The following is a 16,194-nucleotide window of genomic DNA, read 5'->3' on the forward strand; positions in this document are numbered from 1 at the left end:
CTCGCTCTGGCACACCTAGTCATGTTATGGAATGTAATATACTAGGCCTACTGTGTAATTGTAATATGACGTAGGTGGTATTCTGTTTGAAGCCATACAGTATTCCCAACCACACGTTTTGATATTTTATAACTGGACATGGCCACTCCACAAGACACAACCGATCCTCTTCTCGTTGGCTGCACAGAGGATCTGTCAAGAAATGGAAATGATGCATTTTTAGAACACTGTAAGTGTAAACTTAAGCTATTGTCTTTTTTGTTTGAGCTTGCTTTTGCTGTAAAGCTAAAAGGGTGTCTGCCTTTGCTACTCAAGAGCAAAGCCATTATCCAGATTAACCTGATTGGTTGCCACACTGAAAAAGCTGTAGTGAATATAATTGAAACGTTAGACAATTAGACATAGATATTAAATTAAACCAGAGAACTATTTTTGAACAAATTGAATAATTAATTCAAAAACCAATATAGCTTAATAAGTTGGTGGGCTTAATAAACCTGAACTGCTATATTATATACTTTTGCTTCATCAGCAATAAGCATTCATTTTCTTTATCGCATAAGCAAAGCTGGTGTCTAGATTGAGGAATTGTTCACAATCTTATCGTTTATTACACATTTTCTTTAAAGTTGAATTTCTTAAGAAAACTCCTTGTATATTTTGTTCTGAATATAGAAATTTTTCCAAGAAATTTATCATGCGTCTGATATATGTCAGTGGTCAAAATTCATGCTGGCTAGAACTGTGACACTAAAGTTTGCAGAACTTTGATGACAACAAACATAACATGATATATATGTCTGCACACACATATTGAAAAAAGTTATGGTGAATATATTATAATTGCAGGGGTCCCACTCGGCATAAAATCATAAAAAATCATAAAATTTTGCTTGATTTGGTAAAAATCATAAAATAGCATAAAATTTAGACACAATCATAAAAAATCATAAAATTTAGTTGTGATGGAGAACTGAGCATGTAAAAATCAAAAAATTGATATAGTGTAATGTGTAACAGTTCCAACCATGATAACAGAATAATTATTCGTGCAACGATTGTGACGCCGTCTGTTGAATGCACTGATTTAGGATAACATGTGGTTGCGTAATCAAGTCCAGCGTTGCCTGTGAAGCTGGAATTAGAAAAGGATCGTAGCTAGATACTTTCATTGCATGTTTTAAACGTCATTAGACATAGGCTAGACAAGTAGACGCTGACAAGATTTCAAGACATTGCAGTTATTGTGGGAGAATGGTGAAAGGATAATTTGACAGCAATGTTTTGGGAAAAAGCGTAGGGTTAGGCAAGGAAACTATTGAGGCCATTTGCAAGCAATGTGTTACTCAGGCCTCGAAATTCATGGCGGACATGTCCTTAAATCTTGAATGGGACTTCTGACATTATTTCCTGCAGTTTTTGCCTCAGCAAAAAAACTTCAAGTCAAACATTGCATCCACCCAGAGATACAAAAGGATTTCAGAAGCATTAAAAGATCCTTTGATTGAATATATTTTATTTGTATCATTTGCTTCTGGTGACTTTGAACGGTTTTTAGTCCTATTCCAATGTGAAGAGCCACTGATTCACATTCTTTACTCAGCAATCTGCTATCTGATCACGGCTTTGTTTAGTAGATTTATCAACAACAAAAAAAACATCATCCACAGAGTCAGAAAATCTTTTGCTTGATGTCACAAAGAACTTCAGAAGCCGTTGAACTTGATTGATGCTGGAACACGAGCAAAAATTTTAGTCAGTGATATTGCAGTCCTTACTGAAGCTGACAAGAAATTTAAATCTGACTGTCTGAACTTTTTTGTGGTTGCTACAAGTTACCTTTTACATCATTTGTCATTCCATTCATCTGTTCTTAAGCAGGCACAATTTTTGGGATGCAATCTCGATCTTTTCAGGAGGAAAATTTTAAAGTTGCCGATACTGCGATCAGCCACTTCGGCTTTTTTTTAATTTTTTTTCTTGATCTTTTCAGGGTACGAAATGAGGGTACGAAGTGTTTAGAGTACGAATTAGGTTGCACCCAATTTTTGTACCCAGAAAAATCAAATAATGTTGGAGCTACAACTTCTATCAATCTAACTTGGACAGTCTCCAATTGCCTTAAAAAGTGTCCTGCAAATGCTTTTGCAATTGATGTACAATTGTACATCTGTTTTAAGAGAAGAGCTTTATGATAAGGCAAGACTGCAGTGGTTATGGTATCAATCTAAGGATATTCTAGATGAGTTTTACAAAAAGACTGATCTTGAAAGTAACAAATAGCTACACCAATTCCCAATCTTCTTACTGGACTCAAGCACTAATCAAATATGGTTTAACAGTAACACCCCTACCAAAAGTGTCTTCCTACAAAAGAATTGACTATTATTGGACAAAAATTGGAGGCCTGTTAGATGATGCTGGGATAAAAAAATATCCGCAACTATTTTGTCTTGCAAAATATGTTCTAACATTAAGTCATGGTAATGCCAGTCCTGAAAGAAGTTTCTCCATTAATAAACATTTGATTGATTCACATAGAAGTTCTCTTAAAGAAATCACAATTGTTGCACTGAGAATGGTAAAAGGTGAACTAAATCGGTGTGATGATGAGGTAAACTTTCCCATTAACAGAAGACTAGTTTCAGAACTAAAAGGGTGCTCATACAAAGTATATGGCTGACCTTGAGCAGGAAAGAGGTCTTGAAGAAAAATTGAGAAAAGAGAAAGAAAGTGCTCAGGCTACTGTTGAAGCCAACAATATGGCAGAAAAACAAAAGGAAATCGAAAAAATTGAAGATGAAATTAAAAAAAACTGAAGCAAGCATTAAAGCTGCTGATGAAATTATTGGAGATGGGCATGCAAAGCTTCAGGAGGTATTGTCAAACAAAGCGTTGGATCGAAAAGTTTTTCAAGCAGCTGAAGCAAGAATTGACATCGCCGTAATCGTAAAAGAAAATGTGAGAAAGTGCTTGCTAATGCTATAGGCTCCAAACTGAAATTAAAAAGAAAAGATCGTAAAAGGGAATTCTTTACCAATTAACTTTGTCTCAACAAGTTAAGTTGACTTTGAAATTGAACGAACGCCATTTTCAGTCTTATTTCTTTTATTTCTATTTTGTTCGTGTTTCAACTGCCTTGCTGTGAGTGTGAAGTAGCCTAAATTATGCTGACTTGCAATCGGTATCTCTCTCTCTTAGTTTTTGTTTGTATTTTCTTGATCTAGTATGGCTTAGGTTTTTTGTACTTCAGAATCAGAAATTTTATCATCATCATCCTATCAGAAATTTTATCATCATTATCCTATCATTTTTCAATTCAGTGTTGTGAAGAGGCTGCTCTATACTATGAATGGCCGCTATAGTTTTTCATAGGGTCACTTTGGCCACTAGTCGAGTAAGGATCATTGGTTATGATACCTATGGAGGTTTATTTTAAGTTTAGAGTTAAGCCTGAACTTATTTAAAGTAAGGTCATGACTCTGTTCGAGATCTGAAATAGGGCTAGATCAGCTTTGGGTTGCATTAACCATATATAGTGGCCACTCGTATTTTAGAAAAGCCCCTATTAGTGTTAAAATATAGGTCTGTAGCTATTTGAAACTAGGTATTCTACTGTTCTTGCATTTAATTAAGTGACATAGTAGCCAACTAGCCATGTTCTACACTATGGTATTGCAGCTTCCTGAACAGTTGTTTCGTTTATTGTAAAGCACTATTGCATCACATATTTCACTTTTTTCACACATTACGTATTCATTTTCTTTATTTTTTAGGCTGGTTGTAGTAAGAGTATAATAATATAATAACTGATTTACGGCACTCAGCAAAGCAGGGTGATCTAGACATTCAGTTTGACCATTTGAGTACCGGTAATGTTACTAAAAAGTTGGTTTACATGAGCCATGCTAGAAAGATCAAGCCACAGCAAATACTGATTAACAGGTCTGTTCCAAAGGAATTATGATAAGTTAGATTTCTGCAGAACCTAGAAGTAGCCTACTGGTTATTCCCAATGTCTTCGCAAGTCTGTTGTTGCGTTGATTTGATTTTTAAAGTGCAGCTTGCTCTGAACTGAGCTAAACAATTTAACCATATTGAAATAATGTAAAGAATAACAAGCTTACAGTATATTATTATATGTTTTGTACTTCCACTCAAAAGCTGTAGCCTATGTTGGGTTTGACGTGATGACTTGCATTGATTGTTTTTCCGTAATCGCTTTTTATCCTTAAATTGTAAAAAGAAATACTTTAAAAAATTGAATATAACAAAACATCGAGCTCTGATGTAAAATCATAAAAAAAGCATAAAATTTTGATGAAAAATCATAAAAAAATCATAAAATAACCAAAAAAATTCATAAAAAATCATAAAATTTTTGACTTTTTTGGCATAAAATCATAAAAAAAATAGGAAACTTTTGAGTGGGACCCCTGTAATTGAAATGTTAGATATAGAGAACTGTTTTTGAACAAATTGAATAGTTCCAAACCCAATATGGCTTAATAAGTTGGTGGGCTTAATAAACCTGAACTGTTCATCAGCATTCGTTTTCTTTATTGCATAAGCAAAGTAGGTGTCTAGATTGAGGAATTGATTCAAAATCTTATCGTTTATATTGAAAATGAATTTCTTAGAAAACTCCTTGTATATATATATTGTTCTGAATATAAAAACAATGAAAACTATTAATACTACAAAAAGTGCTCAATGATAAGCAAAAAGACAAAGCAGAGCGAATTAAATCAAATATAGTTATTACTATCTGAAGCCTTTACAAATTGTTTCACCTAACTAGTAATTTTTTCAAGAAATTTGTCATGTGTCTGATATATGTCAGTGGCCAAAATTCATGCGGGCTAGAACTGTGACACTAAAGTTTGCAGAACTCTAATGACAACAAACATAACATGATATACAGTTATACACATCTCATCGTGTGTTGCAGAAACAGTCTTGTGACATAAGTGACACAGAATGAACAATGGGTTTGTTACCGTTCAATTCTTAATGCCTGACTATCCTTTGCAACAGTATATCAGTGATGAAGTTTCAAAACTAAACTTTATTCTGCGTTTGTTGGACATTGTTAAGACAAAACATGAGTAGCCTAATTTAGTAAAATTTTAAGATTACAAGAAGTTGCTTAATTAAATTTTTGCATTTGAGCCACTAGCTGAAGAGGGGTTTGTGTAAACAAATATGTTTGATATGGTAATACCATTCGTAGTTGGTAGTTTCTGTTGCCAGTGAGCTTGTTGCGTGTTTTTGTGTTTTAACATGACATCCAACTAAATTTGGTTTATTTCAGACTCATCTAATCAAAGTATTGAAATGTTTACTGAAGAAAATATTAGCGTGAGCAGCCAAAAAAGCTCGATTTCTTTGAGAAAAACAGTAAGTTGTGTTACTTCAACGTCTGTCATTACAATTATTATTCTTTTTTTTGGTTCATGATATGTAACCTGTACTGAAGGAGTGAAGGTGACCATGAAGATTGGCTTCCTTGCCTTCTCGTCCACTTAATCTAAATCTTAAACTACCCAGCATAAGCTTGGATATGAAAAAGAACTCTACCCTGGTTCCTTACATAGTATGGGAACTATTTCAGCTTTCGTAGTTAACATCTTGAACATGGTTTGTCAGAACTTTTTTTTCTCACCTGATGAAAACAGGAGATCATGTTGCTAGTAGAATTCTGTTCTGTGATGGGAAAAAGTGGTCGTCACACTTCCAATCCAAGAGTAAGGTCAATAGTTAGACAACCACAGGTTAAAACAGTGGTTTCTAAACTCGGGGCATTAAGTCGAGGTCTGCAGTTGGATTGTTTTTGCATGTGATTTATATGACTGCAATAAGAGTAAGACATCTTACACAGAACACAAATTATGCAACTGAATTAACTGGTGGGCCATGTGTCAACTAAAGAAACGTGCGTCAAATGTAAACTATCATCAAATTTCAGATGACTTGATCGAAAAAGATTAAACTGTCGTATATTATATAAATATATTTTTGAATAGTGTATTAATAAAAGTCTGTACTGAAGTCACCTTTGTTTTTACAAAGTGACACATACACAGCTGCAATATAACCAAGAAATTCTTTTTTAGGCCATAAGAAATCAAGTTTCAGAGAATCACAGTGAACACATGGCGATGTCTTTTACAAACGAAACTAATCTGCATGACATCACGAGAAGTGATGACGACATAACCAGGTAGGAAACCTTTTATCATGCTTTGGTGAAAGTTTTATTGCTTTTTTCTTTTGACAAAATATTCCTTCTATTTTTCTTAACAAACTGACAAAATAACCTTTTGTTTGGATAAGGTAAAATTGTATACAGACATAACCGAGCAATAACACAACATTTAACATTGTAAAATGAAAAAGCAAACGCTAGTTCTTTCTTGAACTGAGATAATGTTTTTATTTAGTTTCACCAGCATTCCAACGAAGGCTGATAGCTTACGACGGATGGAGAATCTAAATTTGGAGAATATTGATATATCTGAATATAACCTGCACCAGGTACTTCAAGTAAACTATGCATGCAATTATGCAGGTCATATGCATCTGGATTGCAATGGAATTTGATATTAGCCATACAAAAAATTAACTATTAAACTATAAAAATCCACTGTTTATTTTATACAGATCGGTTTTGAGTTTCAACTGTGAAATTGAAAGAATTAGCACTTGTGTGTCGAAGCAATCAGAAGGCGTTATTTTTTTACTTTTATATACTGTACAAGGCGTACAACCCGTACATACTACGAATAATATTGACCAAGATATTGCCAGACATGATTTTTCACTGTCCTATACAAGAAAGAGCACAAAGAAACCGTTTTAAGGTCTTGGTGTGACCCGACTTGGCACTGAATCCATAACTAGTGATGGCGTTTCTAACTTCCCAGAGAGAAAATCAGTCGTTTTTTACATTAATTCGACGTTGAATCAGTGTAAAAAACGACTGATTTGCCGTCTGGGTAGTTGGCCAGTGGTGTCTCTTTTTTATTTCTTGCCAATTTTTCCTCCAGGTAGCCAAAGATGGTGATATCGTCTTGATGGACGTATTGCTCCGGAGGAAGACGTATGCAGCACGGAAGTTGAACAAGAAGGATAGAGATCAGTGCACTCCACTTCACTATGCTGCCAGATACAATCATTTTGAAATGTGCAGTTTGCTACTGCATCGAGGAGCGGGTAAGAAGTGTGTACTTGTGATAAAGGTTGTGTTTCAAATGATTCGTGCATGTAACTGCGCGAAAGCGAAGATGTTTAATTTCCCGCAAAATAACAGCTAGTGTACAATGTACACTCACTACACTGTGAAACAGTTAGAAAATGAACCGTTTCATTTCAATGAATATTGTGAATTAAACAAGCATGCCAAGGAGCTGTCTACGTGATTGGTACTTGCAACTTATGGCTTTGAATTTAGTTCTTTCTCAGCCCTCGGCATTGAGGAACAGATTTAAGGTAACCGGGCAACTATACTCGGCGGCTGATCTGTCGATTTACTGCAGCAGTTCAGTCGCTGTAAATTGTTTCGCGCCAAGTCGGCCGCGCCAAATCGTCCCGATCCCATACTCGGCTGCACTTACGTATGGCTGCGCTGACACTGCCTTCCTGTACAGCGCTTTAAGCGACGCGCATAAATGCTATATAGAAACAAACATTATTATTATGTCATAGATGTACATTCCCGAGGTGAAGATGCTCTTACCCCGCTGCATCTCGTTGCGAGGTACAAACCTAAGAAAGGAAAGCTTTTCGGCACTGATGATGGTGTAAGTCTGAACTACTTCTTCAGACTCATTTACGAGTAGCTGATTGGATGCTTGTGTGCCGTGCCTCATTTTGTTGTGTGATGACAACACCAAGACAGCAAATCAGTCGTTTTTTACATTGATTTAAAGTCTGCAGACGTTGAATCAATTTAATAAAACGACTGATTTGATTTCGGAAATGCTGGTTTATTTACAATATTGCATTTTGTTGTATGTATTGTTTGTGTTTAGATTCCTGGTGTTCATTCATTAACTAAACGAGCATGTTTGATACATTTTTTTGCTTATAGATTAAGCCAAGCCATAAATCACCAAAATATTTTATATGGCCAATATACAGTTGTCAGCCAGAACGTAAAAACTGTGGTTAGTAGTTTATACATCTGTATATAAAAATGCTAAAAAATTAAATTTAAGAAAATTCTCTTATCTTTCGTCCATCATACCCCTAATTTCTATCTGACTCATTTTGCTCCCCCCAGGAAAGGTCCGATGTGTCGAGCGAAGAAGACGATGTCGGTCAAGCAGCCAACCAAGCAAACCTCAGAGTGATGCAGTTGCTGGTTTCAAAGGGCGCTCGCATCAACGAAAAGGACTTTTATGGCTTGACTCCACTTCACCATGCCTCGCTAAGAGGGAACGACACCTTCGTTGCTAAGATGTTGGAATACGATGAGGTTGATATTGAGGTTTGTTTTACATAAAAACATGTGCAATGTGCAATTGTGCATCGTTGACTTTTCTTTCATTGTCGTACTGATGGTAAAAGGATAGGCCCTCGGCCCCAGAGGCTCACACGACGACGACATTTATATGGGATTTGTACGAAACGACTGCACGGAAAACGGGCGATTCCGAAATTGCAATTTGCAATTTTTTTTTGGTTTACGTCCCCAAGTCAAGTCAAAGTCCATACGATTCAAATGAAACAGCCGCTTTTTATTTCTTTTAAAAAAGAATGTTTTTCGAAAACAACTGGCTCAAAGAAACAATTTACCTCCTAATCTTCGGAATATACAAACAACCGGACGTTTTCAATATTTTTATGTTGGCAACGGTTTCTCAATGTTTACTTGCTAAACGTCCATCAACTTCGCGCTTGTGCACGACTGCAGGTATTTATATTTTCGATGCTGTTGCTATTTGTTATTTTTATCATGAACGTGTCTTGGACAAGAAAGGAATCATCAACTTAAGGATATGATTTAAGGATATGTCACCAATCTCCCCATTCAAAATAAATTGTCACCAACCATTCTGCATTGGCTGCCTGGAGTTGCGGCCTGATTTGTCACATTTTGCAGATTTTGACTGCGGCAACTGACTGAAATTTATAAGATTATTTTACGTTTTGCTGACTCATAATGATATAAAAGCTTTTGTTGTCTTGGGAAAGCAGTAAAAAATGAGAAAAATTAAGTTAAAAACGTTCAATCAGACAAGTCACACTGTGTGACTGAAAATTTTTAAACCAAAATGTCTTTGCTTTTCAAAGCCGTGATGTTAAAACTTAAAACCCAATTTGTCACTTGAGGAAAACAGTAAAAAGACGTTAAAATATTATTGTTAGAAAATGTTATTCAGACAGTTACCAAAAGTTGGAAAAATCTGAAAAAAATCTGCAGAATGTAACAAATTAGACCGTATCTTTCGGCAGCCATGATATCTGCATTGTTTTTTTGCTGTTTGCGATAATTTTGTATTTCTTGGGTACAGGCGATAGATAAGCAGCGTATGACTCCACTGCACATCTGCGCTGTGTACGGGCACGTTAATATTGCGAGGATGCTAATCGACGCTGGAGCCAACGTTTGCTGCAAAGACACCAACAACGGAACTCCGTTACTCTTTGCCGCTGCCGAAGGAAATTTGGCGGTAATTGGCTGAAACTATCTCAGCTATGATTTTAAAATCGCTCGACTTCGTTATATTTTCTTTTATTTATAAATTTTGGTATGTTTCTGTTTAGAAGGTTAATTGAAAATCAGGTGGGACAATTAAGTTTTTGTTGAATGAACTCCAGTAAAGTTTAATTAAGAGCTCAATATTCAAATCGATACATGGACAAAGAACCAATTTAACTTTTCACGATGGTACTATGTAACTTATGTGCATTGTATAACTAACTTACAGGACCACCTTTCATAATGAGTCCACCACACATTCTTTATAAGTTATTATATTGTAGTTTGTTGTGTAGAAGCCTAACGCTAAACGGTTGTTTCCTTGTTATTCTTTCTATTCGATTTTATCAAATTTCTGAAAGGTTAGGTCACCTTTGTCATCATCATCATCATAATCCATCGTCGGTTTGTTCCCCACTAGTGGGGGTGGCCGATTGTTTCCGCGCAGCAATTGTTTTAATCCCTTTTCTCCATTTCACCCTGTCCCTTGCATCTTTCTCCTTCAGTCCGACTTTTTTAAATTCATCCTTCACTTGTTGTTTCCACGTTCTTCTTGGACGACCGCGTTTCCTCTTCCCATCCACCTTTAGATCCAGTGCCTTTCTAAGAAAACTTCCTTCCTCCCTCCTTATCACATGTCCGTACCATCTTACTCCATTTGCCCTTGCCAGTTGGTCTATGGTCTCTCTCATCTCTAGCATATCCAACAATTCTTCAGTCCTTTTTTCCCTTCTCGTTTTCACCCCACACATTGCTCTCACCATTGACCTTTCCGTTCTTCTCAGGATTGCCAGTTCACTCTCTCTCAATACCCATGTCTCGCTACCATATAGCATTGCAGGCCGCACACAGCTCCGATATACTTTTCCTTTCATCCTTAGTGAAAATTTTCTGCCATGCAACATTTCCCCACATTCCCTGAACTTTGCCCAGCCCAATCTTGCCCTTGTTGTCACCGCTGCTTCACATCCACCACTTCCATTTATCCGATCACCCAGATAACAGAAGTCTGTCACTGTTTCGATGCCATGGCAGAACTCATCATCATGGCTTTCCACTTCATTCCTTCCTTTACTGCATTTCCCACAAACAAAACACTTCGCCAATCTTGTTTGCGGCTCTCTTGACATTAGCACATCTTGCATGTACCCACTTTCCACATTCCTTGCATTGCATTGAATTTCTCATCACTCTCTTGCCACATATTCCACAGGGATCTACTTTGTTCTCAACAACTGTTCCTTCTGCTCCACTCACCATCACTTTTGTTTTTTCAAGATTCACCTTCGTACCCTTGGTTTCAAATGCTTCTTTCCATTTCTCAAACTTTCTCTCCAGTCCCTCCATACTATTACTTGTCAAGACCAGGTCATCTGCATACAAAATTTCACTCAATAAGCCCTCCCTCACTCCTTCAGTTACAACGTCAACCACAATAGCAAATATCAGAGGTATGAGTTTACAATCTCGAACAATCGGTAATTTACTTGTATTCAACAGCGCATTGTTTGCAGATAATCAAGCTGATCTTCAATCAGATTGAGAAGGAACCACATCTTCACTTGCAGCATATGCTGGACGAGAAAGACGATGAAGGGAATACCCCGCTCCACCTGGCTGTAGACAACGGCCATTTGAATGTGACTCAGCATATTATCGAAAGATGCTGGGCTATAAGTAAGAGCAATTTTTGAGTTTTCTGCTGTTGTCATCAGTTGCAAAGAAGAAATGTTTTCGTTTCGGCAAGATGCAAACTAAAAGCTCCATTTTGTCGTAAGAAGCCTGCTCAATGCTCATGGTTAAGTAGCCTGATTCCGCATTTCAGAAAGTTTGGTGGTGATGATGATGGTGAGCTAAATTGAAGCGTCAGATTTGTCCTGTTAAGTCTCAAGTCTTGTTCGCAATGGTCCCACCTTGTTGACTAAACATAAGCGACTTTACTTCACAATTGTACAGTGTACACGTGTAGTACAAGTTTTTACAAGTGTAGATACAAACGACCTGTTCGTTTGCATCTACGCTTGTGAAATAAACAATGAGCATTCTGCTAAAAGCGAAACTCCATCTATTATACAAGCGTCTTTGTCTGTAGACCATTGGACAGCTCTCAACACTCGACGAGGCAACAAAGAGACTGCTCTGCATATCTCTTGCAGGCATGGATACTTGGACATCGCGACTCTTCTTATCGACAAAGGAGCAAAAATAAACGCCAGAAACGACCTCCTACAGACCCCGCTCTTCCTCGCCGCTCAGTTCGATCATCATAAACTTACAGAGTTTCTGATCAAACGGTATCACATTAGCCCGAAATCAGTTTGTATTGATTCAACGTCTATTTGCAGCCATGTAACGTCAGTGGATTGGACATATTTATTTTTAAGCACGCACGAAAAAAAATACACCAACAAAGATTACATGAACGTTTTCGACAAAAACTTCATCAATGTAGTTGTTTCGTTCCTAATTCAAGATAGATGTATTGAATCTTCTCATGTTTTTTTACTTCTGTTTGTGGCACAAGATGAACTGTCGATCAAAGCTCTGTATTTATAAAAAGACTTGAGGTTTGTCGTGTCATTCAGCTTGAGCTGGCATTACGTAAACATCAAAAGACGTTTTTATGCCTCATTGTTCTGTGCAATCTGCAATTTGATCTGTATTGTCGCCACAATCAATCACTGGTTTATTTTACTCGAGATATCACAACAATACATTGGTACATTACAAAATGAAATGAGGGAGGAAGGAAGTGAAAGACCTTGCGAGGTCACCAAGCCAGCTTCCACTTTATGTCAACACATATGACTTTTACATTATGTTAAAACTGCAATCAACAGCCTCTATGCATGTTTTGCTGGCCCATATGATTTTAAACATTTTACCCAACTGAACTTACAGTGAACTTAATTCTTTTATAATGAATTTTATTTATAATAAAGCAACGACACTCTGGCTCCCACTATTAGTCATAGCACATAACTAGGGAACTGTGTTTCGAAAGCTAGTGCAAACCGCTACCACCACAGCGAACCCGCAGCATCAGGCTAAAACAGGTGGTTTGTACCTACACTTGCGAAAATGATTGCTTGCGTCATGAAACTGTATTGTTCCAGAGGGGCCAACATCGAGCTGCACGACTCCCACCATTTCACCGCTTTGTTGATAGCCGCTAGCCACGGCCACACAGCCACCGTGTGTGTGCTTCTGGAACACAAAGCCAACGTTTTAGCTATGGACAAGAACGACAAAACTGTGGTATACATGTGCGCGGAAGAGGCCTGCACCGACACCTTGCGCGTATGTACATTGTACAAGATCCTCCATCATTCAGCAAATCCACTTTTTGTACGTTGATTCAACGTCTGCAAACGTTGAATCAATGGAAAAAGAACATTTGCTGGCTGAGAGTTATATACGTAATCAGAACAAACTATTGTTAATAATCATCTAATTATCTGCTTGATTCGCCTAATTTTTTGATTTATTCTATATTGCAACAAATTTCATTTTTAATTTGAAAAGTAAAAGTTTAAGTCCGTAGTAAATTTGTCAATTGCAGGGTTGTAAAAAAACATTTTTTTTTTTTTTTAATGAAATCCAACCCGCCCAGGTTTTATGGACAAAAATGAGTTTTATCACGTAAAAATAGCCGAAAACATTTTTTGCAAAGTTTGTTTGACTTGTTTATGCGATATGCATTCATGTGAAAAAGATGCTCCAAGAGTCCAAGCCACTGAGTGCTGGTTACTGGGTCTGATAAATGTAACAAGATTTTAATTCAAACATATAGGCTACATTTGTTTTTTGTTTTTTTTTCTAGCAATAGTTGCCACAAAGCTAATGCTAGAAAATATAGCAATTTCGATAAACACCCAAACTCTGCAGTATTTATATGATTAGTTGTTGAAAATAAAACTTTTGAGAAAAAGTTTCGTTCTGTCACAGGTGTTGCCACAAGTTTTTTTCTTGAACACCTTTGAAGTTTTCTCAAATTGGAGCAGAATTTCTCCTCTGGCAACATTAGTTTTGTAGATCTAGTCATTATCTTTTTAAAAAACTCGGGTTTTTTATAAAAAAAAGCAGCCCACCCGGGTAGCTACCCACTAAACCAGTGGTTCCCAACCTGGGGTTCGCGGACCCCTTGGGGGTCCGTGAGAAAGCATTTGGGGGTCCGTGATTACCTTGATGAATTTGGAAAAAAACTTTGTTCTATATGCACGGATGGAGCACCAGCTATGCTTGGGAACAAATCCGGATTTGCTGCTTTAGTAAAAAAACGAAGCTCATCGCATGGTTATTACCCATTGCTTCTTGCACAGGTAGCCTACGCCTTAGCTGCAAAAACTTTACCAGCAAGTCTCAAAGAAATTCTGACGAATTGCGTGAAAGTCGTCAATTTCATCAAAAGCAGAGCTGTAAACCACCGTACTTTTAAAGCGCTCTGTCAAGAAGTAGGGTCAGATTACGAAGTACTTTTGTATCATTCTGAGGTCTACGTTGGTTATCTAGAGAAGTTTTAAAACGACTGCAGCAGCTAAAAAAATGAGGTATCAACTCTTTTGAAAGCAAAAGGAAGTCCCCTCTCAAAATTGTTTGAGAGTAAAAGTTTTCTATACAACATGGCCTACTTAGCCGATATTTTCAGTCATATTAACAATGTTAATCGTGACATTCAAGGACCAGGTGTGACAATAATTGATGCAGCTGAAAAACTGAAAGCATTTTTAGCCAAGTTGCTGGTTTGGAAACGCAGATTAGAAGCAGGTAATTACGCTAACTTTCCAATGTTAGAAGATCTTATCTTGATAAATAAAGCTCAAAAAGACTGTAGGCTACTCTTTTAATCTCCATGAAAGAAAAATTTTGCGCACACATTGAAACCCCTCAAATCTCATTTCAACGTTATTTTAATTTAGAACACCTGCCGAACGAAGTTGAAACATGGATTCGAAATCCTTTTCTTTTTGACTTGAGCAACATTAGCGATGACGATCTCAGTAAAGATGACCTAATTGATTTGAGATCAAAAAATGTTATTACGCATTGAATTTCATTCAAAAACTGTTAAAGAATTTTGGTGCTCACTACTGCAAACCTACCCATTCTTGACAAAGCAAGCGATTATTGTTTTGTTGCCATTTATAACCACTTAGGCTACCTTTGCGAGGCAGGATTCTCAGATCTTGTTCCAATAAAAACTAAACATCGAAATCGCCTGGACGTTGAAGATGACATGCGTGTTGCATTGTCAAAAACTCAACCACAGTTCAGTCGTTTAGTTCAGGAAAGGCAACACCAGCCCTCTCATTAAATTTGCTTACGTTGAAAAAGTTTCAGCATGGCACTTTGGGTCACCTTAATATTCAAATGCTGCTAACATTTCATTCATTTTCCTATTTGAGCAACTGTTAACCTGATACTTGCCGCAGGAGTCATAGTGGCAATGCAATATGACACAGTACAGTAGTTGAGTAGCGTAATTATTACAATAGTTAATAGTATGTTAATTGAGTTTCAGGCAAAATTTAGGTAGGGGTCCGCAGAATTAATAATTTGTCTAAAGGGGTCCGTGACAACAAAAAGGTTGGGAACCACTGCACTAAACCCTGGTCAATATTGTCCTCTCAATAACTTCTCTTTTTTCTACTGCATCTACGACCCAAAACTCGTCATCAGAATACCAGGTTTGTTGATTGTTTGCTTGGTTAGTCATACCTACCCATATAGACAAATCTGTCATTTTTACATTGATTCAACGTCTGCAGACGTTGAAACAATCTCAATATGACTGATTTTGTTGCCTGAATAGCACTCTTGCATGTGTGATTTGTGATGGTCACTTCCGTGTGCTGTCGGGGTAGGTGCTGATTCCCAATATGTCGCGTCGCTCATATTGTTTATAAGATTCTTTCGAAGAGCTTATTTTCCACAACAGCTCATGCTACGCCTCCTAACTGGTGTTCATGCTTGGGTTGGGAGCTTTAGCTGAATATTGTGTTGTTTTCGATGCACCACCGAACCACTTTATCAGAGAGAGTACTAGCATATTGTTTAGCTTTTAACTTGGCACTTGCGCCTGCGACCATGTGCAAATTTTGTTCTGTTTTCGTCTGTTGTTGTATATTTCTTGCTACTGTGTTTTTTAACCTCTTTAACCAATCATTTTATCATTACATTTTTTTCTAAACAGCTTTTGTTTGATTTTCCAGGAGTTATTAAAGCGAAAGAACATATTATCTTTACTTGAAGTAACTGACAGATACCACAACACTCCTCTGCATGCTGCTGTCATCAAAGGCAACATCTCTGTTGTGACGGTGAGCTGCATATCTTACAAAATCTTTGTTAGTTCGATGGTAGACTGGTAGTATAGTACTATTATGATTGCATCATGGAATTCCAACACCATGTCTGATACGCACTTGGCACTTCTGTACTATTTGTGCAAAAGTTCCCTTTTTTATCACTTAATGTGCTGAACATGA

At 37.0% G+C, this 16,194-nt stretch overlaps 1 protein-coding gene across 1 annotated transcript in view; it reads left to right on the forward strand.

The window, feature by feature from the left end:
• Nucleotides 1–16,194, forward strand: part of LOC145781921 (transient receptor potential cation channel subfamily A member 1 homolog) — a 40,383-nt gene continuing 24,189 nt past the window's right edge. Inside the window, exons 1-12 of the mRNA XM_082593617.1 lie at nucleotides 1–229; nucleotides 5,315–5,400; nucleotides 6,117–6,223; nucleotides 6,444–6,537; nucleotides 7,050–7,215; nucleotides 7,708–7,802; nucleotides 8,285–8,491; nucleotides 9,519–9,677; nucleotides 11,221–11,383; nucleotides 11,799–12,000; nucleotides 12,823–13,006; nucleotides 15,919–16,026. Of these exons, the coding sequence (XP_082449743.1) occupies nucleotides 139–229; nucleotides 5,315–5,400; nucleotides 6,117–6,223; nucleotides 6,444–6,537; nucleotides 7,050–7,215; nucleotides 7,708–7,802; nucleotides 8,285–8,491; nucleotides 9,519–9,677; nucleotides 11,221–11,383; nucleotides 11,799–12,000; nucleotides 12,823–13,006; nucleotides 15,919–16,026 (1,662 nt within the window). The 5' untranslated portion in view covers nucleotides 1–138. The remainder of the gene's footprint in view (nucleotides 230–5,314; nucleotides 5,401–6,116; nucleotides 6,224–6,443; nucleotides 6,538–7,049; nucleotides 7,216–7,707; nucleotides 7,803–8,284; nucleotides 8,492–9,518; nucleotides 9,678–11,220; nucleotides 11,384–11,798; nucleotides 12,001–12,822; nucleotides 13,007–15,918; nucleotides 16,027–16,194) is intronic.

This window comes from Aplidium turbinatum, chromosome 13 (genome assembly GCF_918807975.1).
Source record: "Aplidium turbinatum chromosome 13, kaAplTurb1.1, whole genome shotgun sequence".
Taxonomy (NCBI): Eukaryota; Metazoa; Chordata; class Ascidiacea; order Aplousobranchia; family Polyclinidae; genus Aplidium; species Aplidium turbinatum.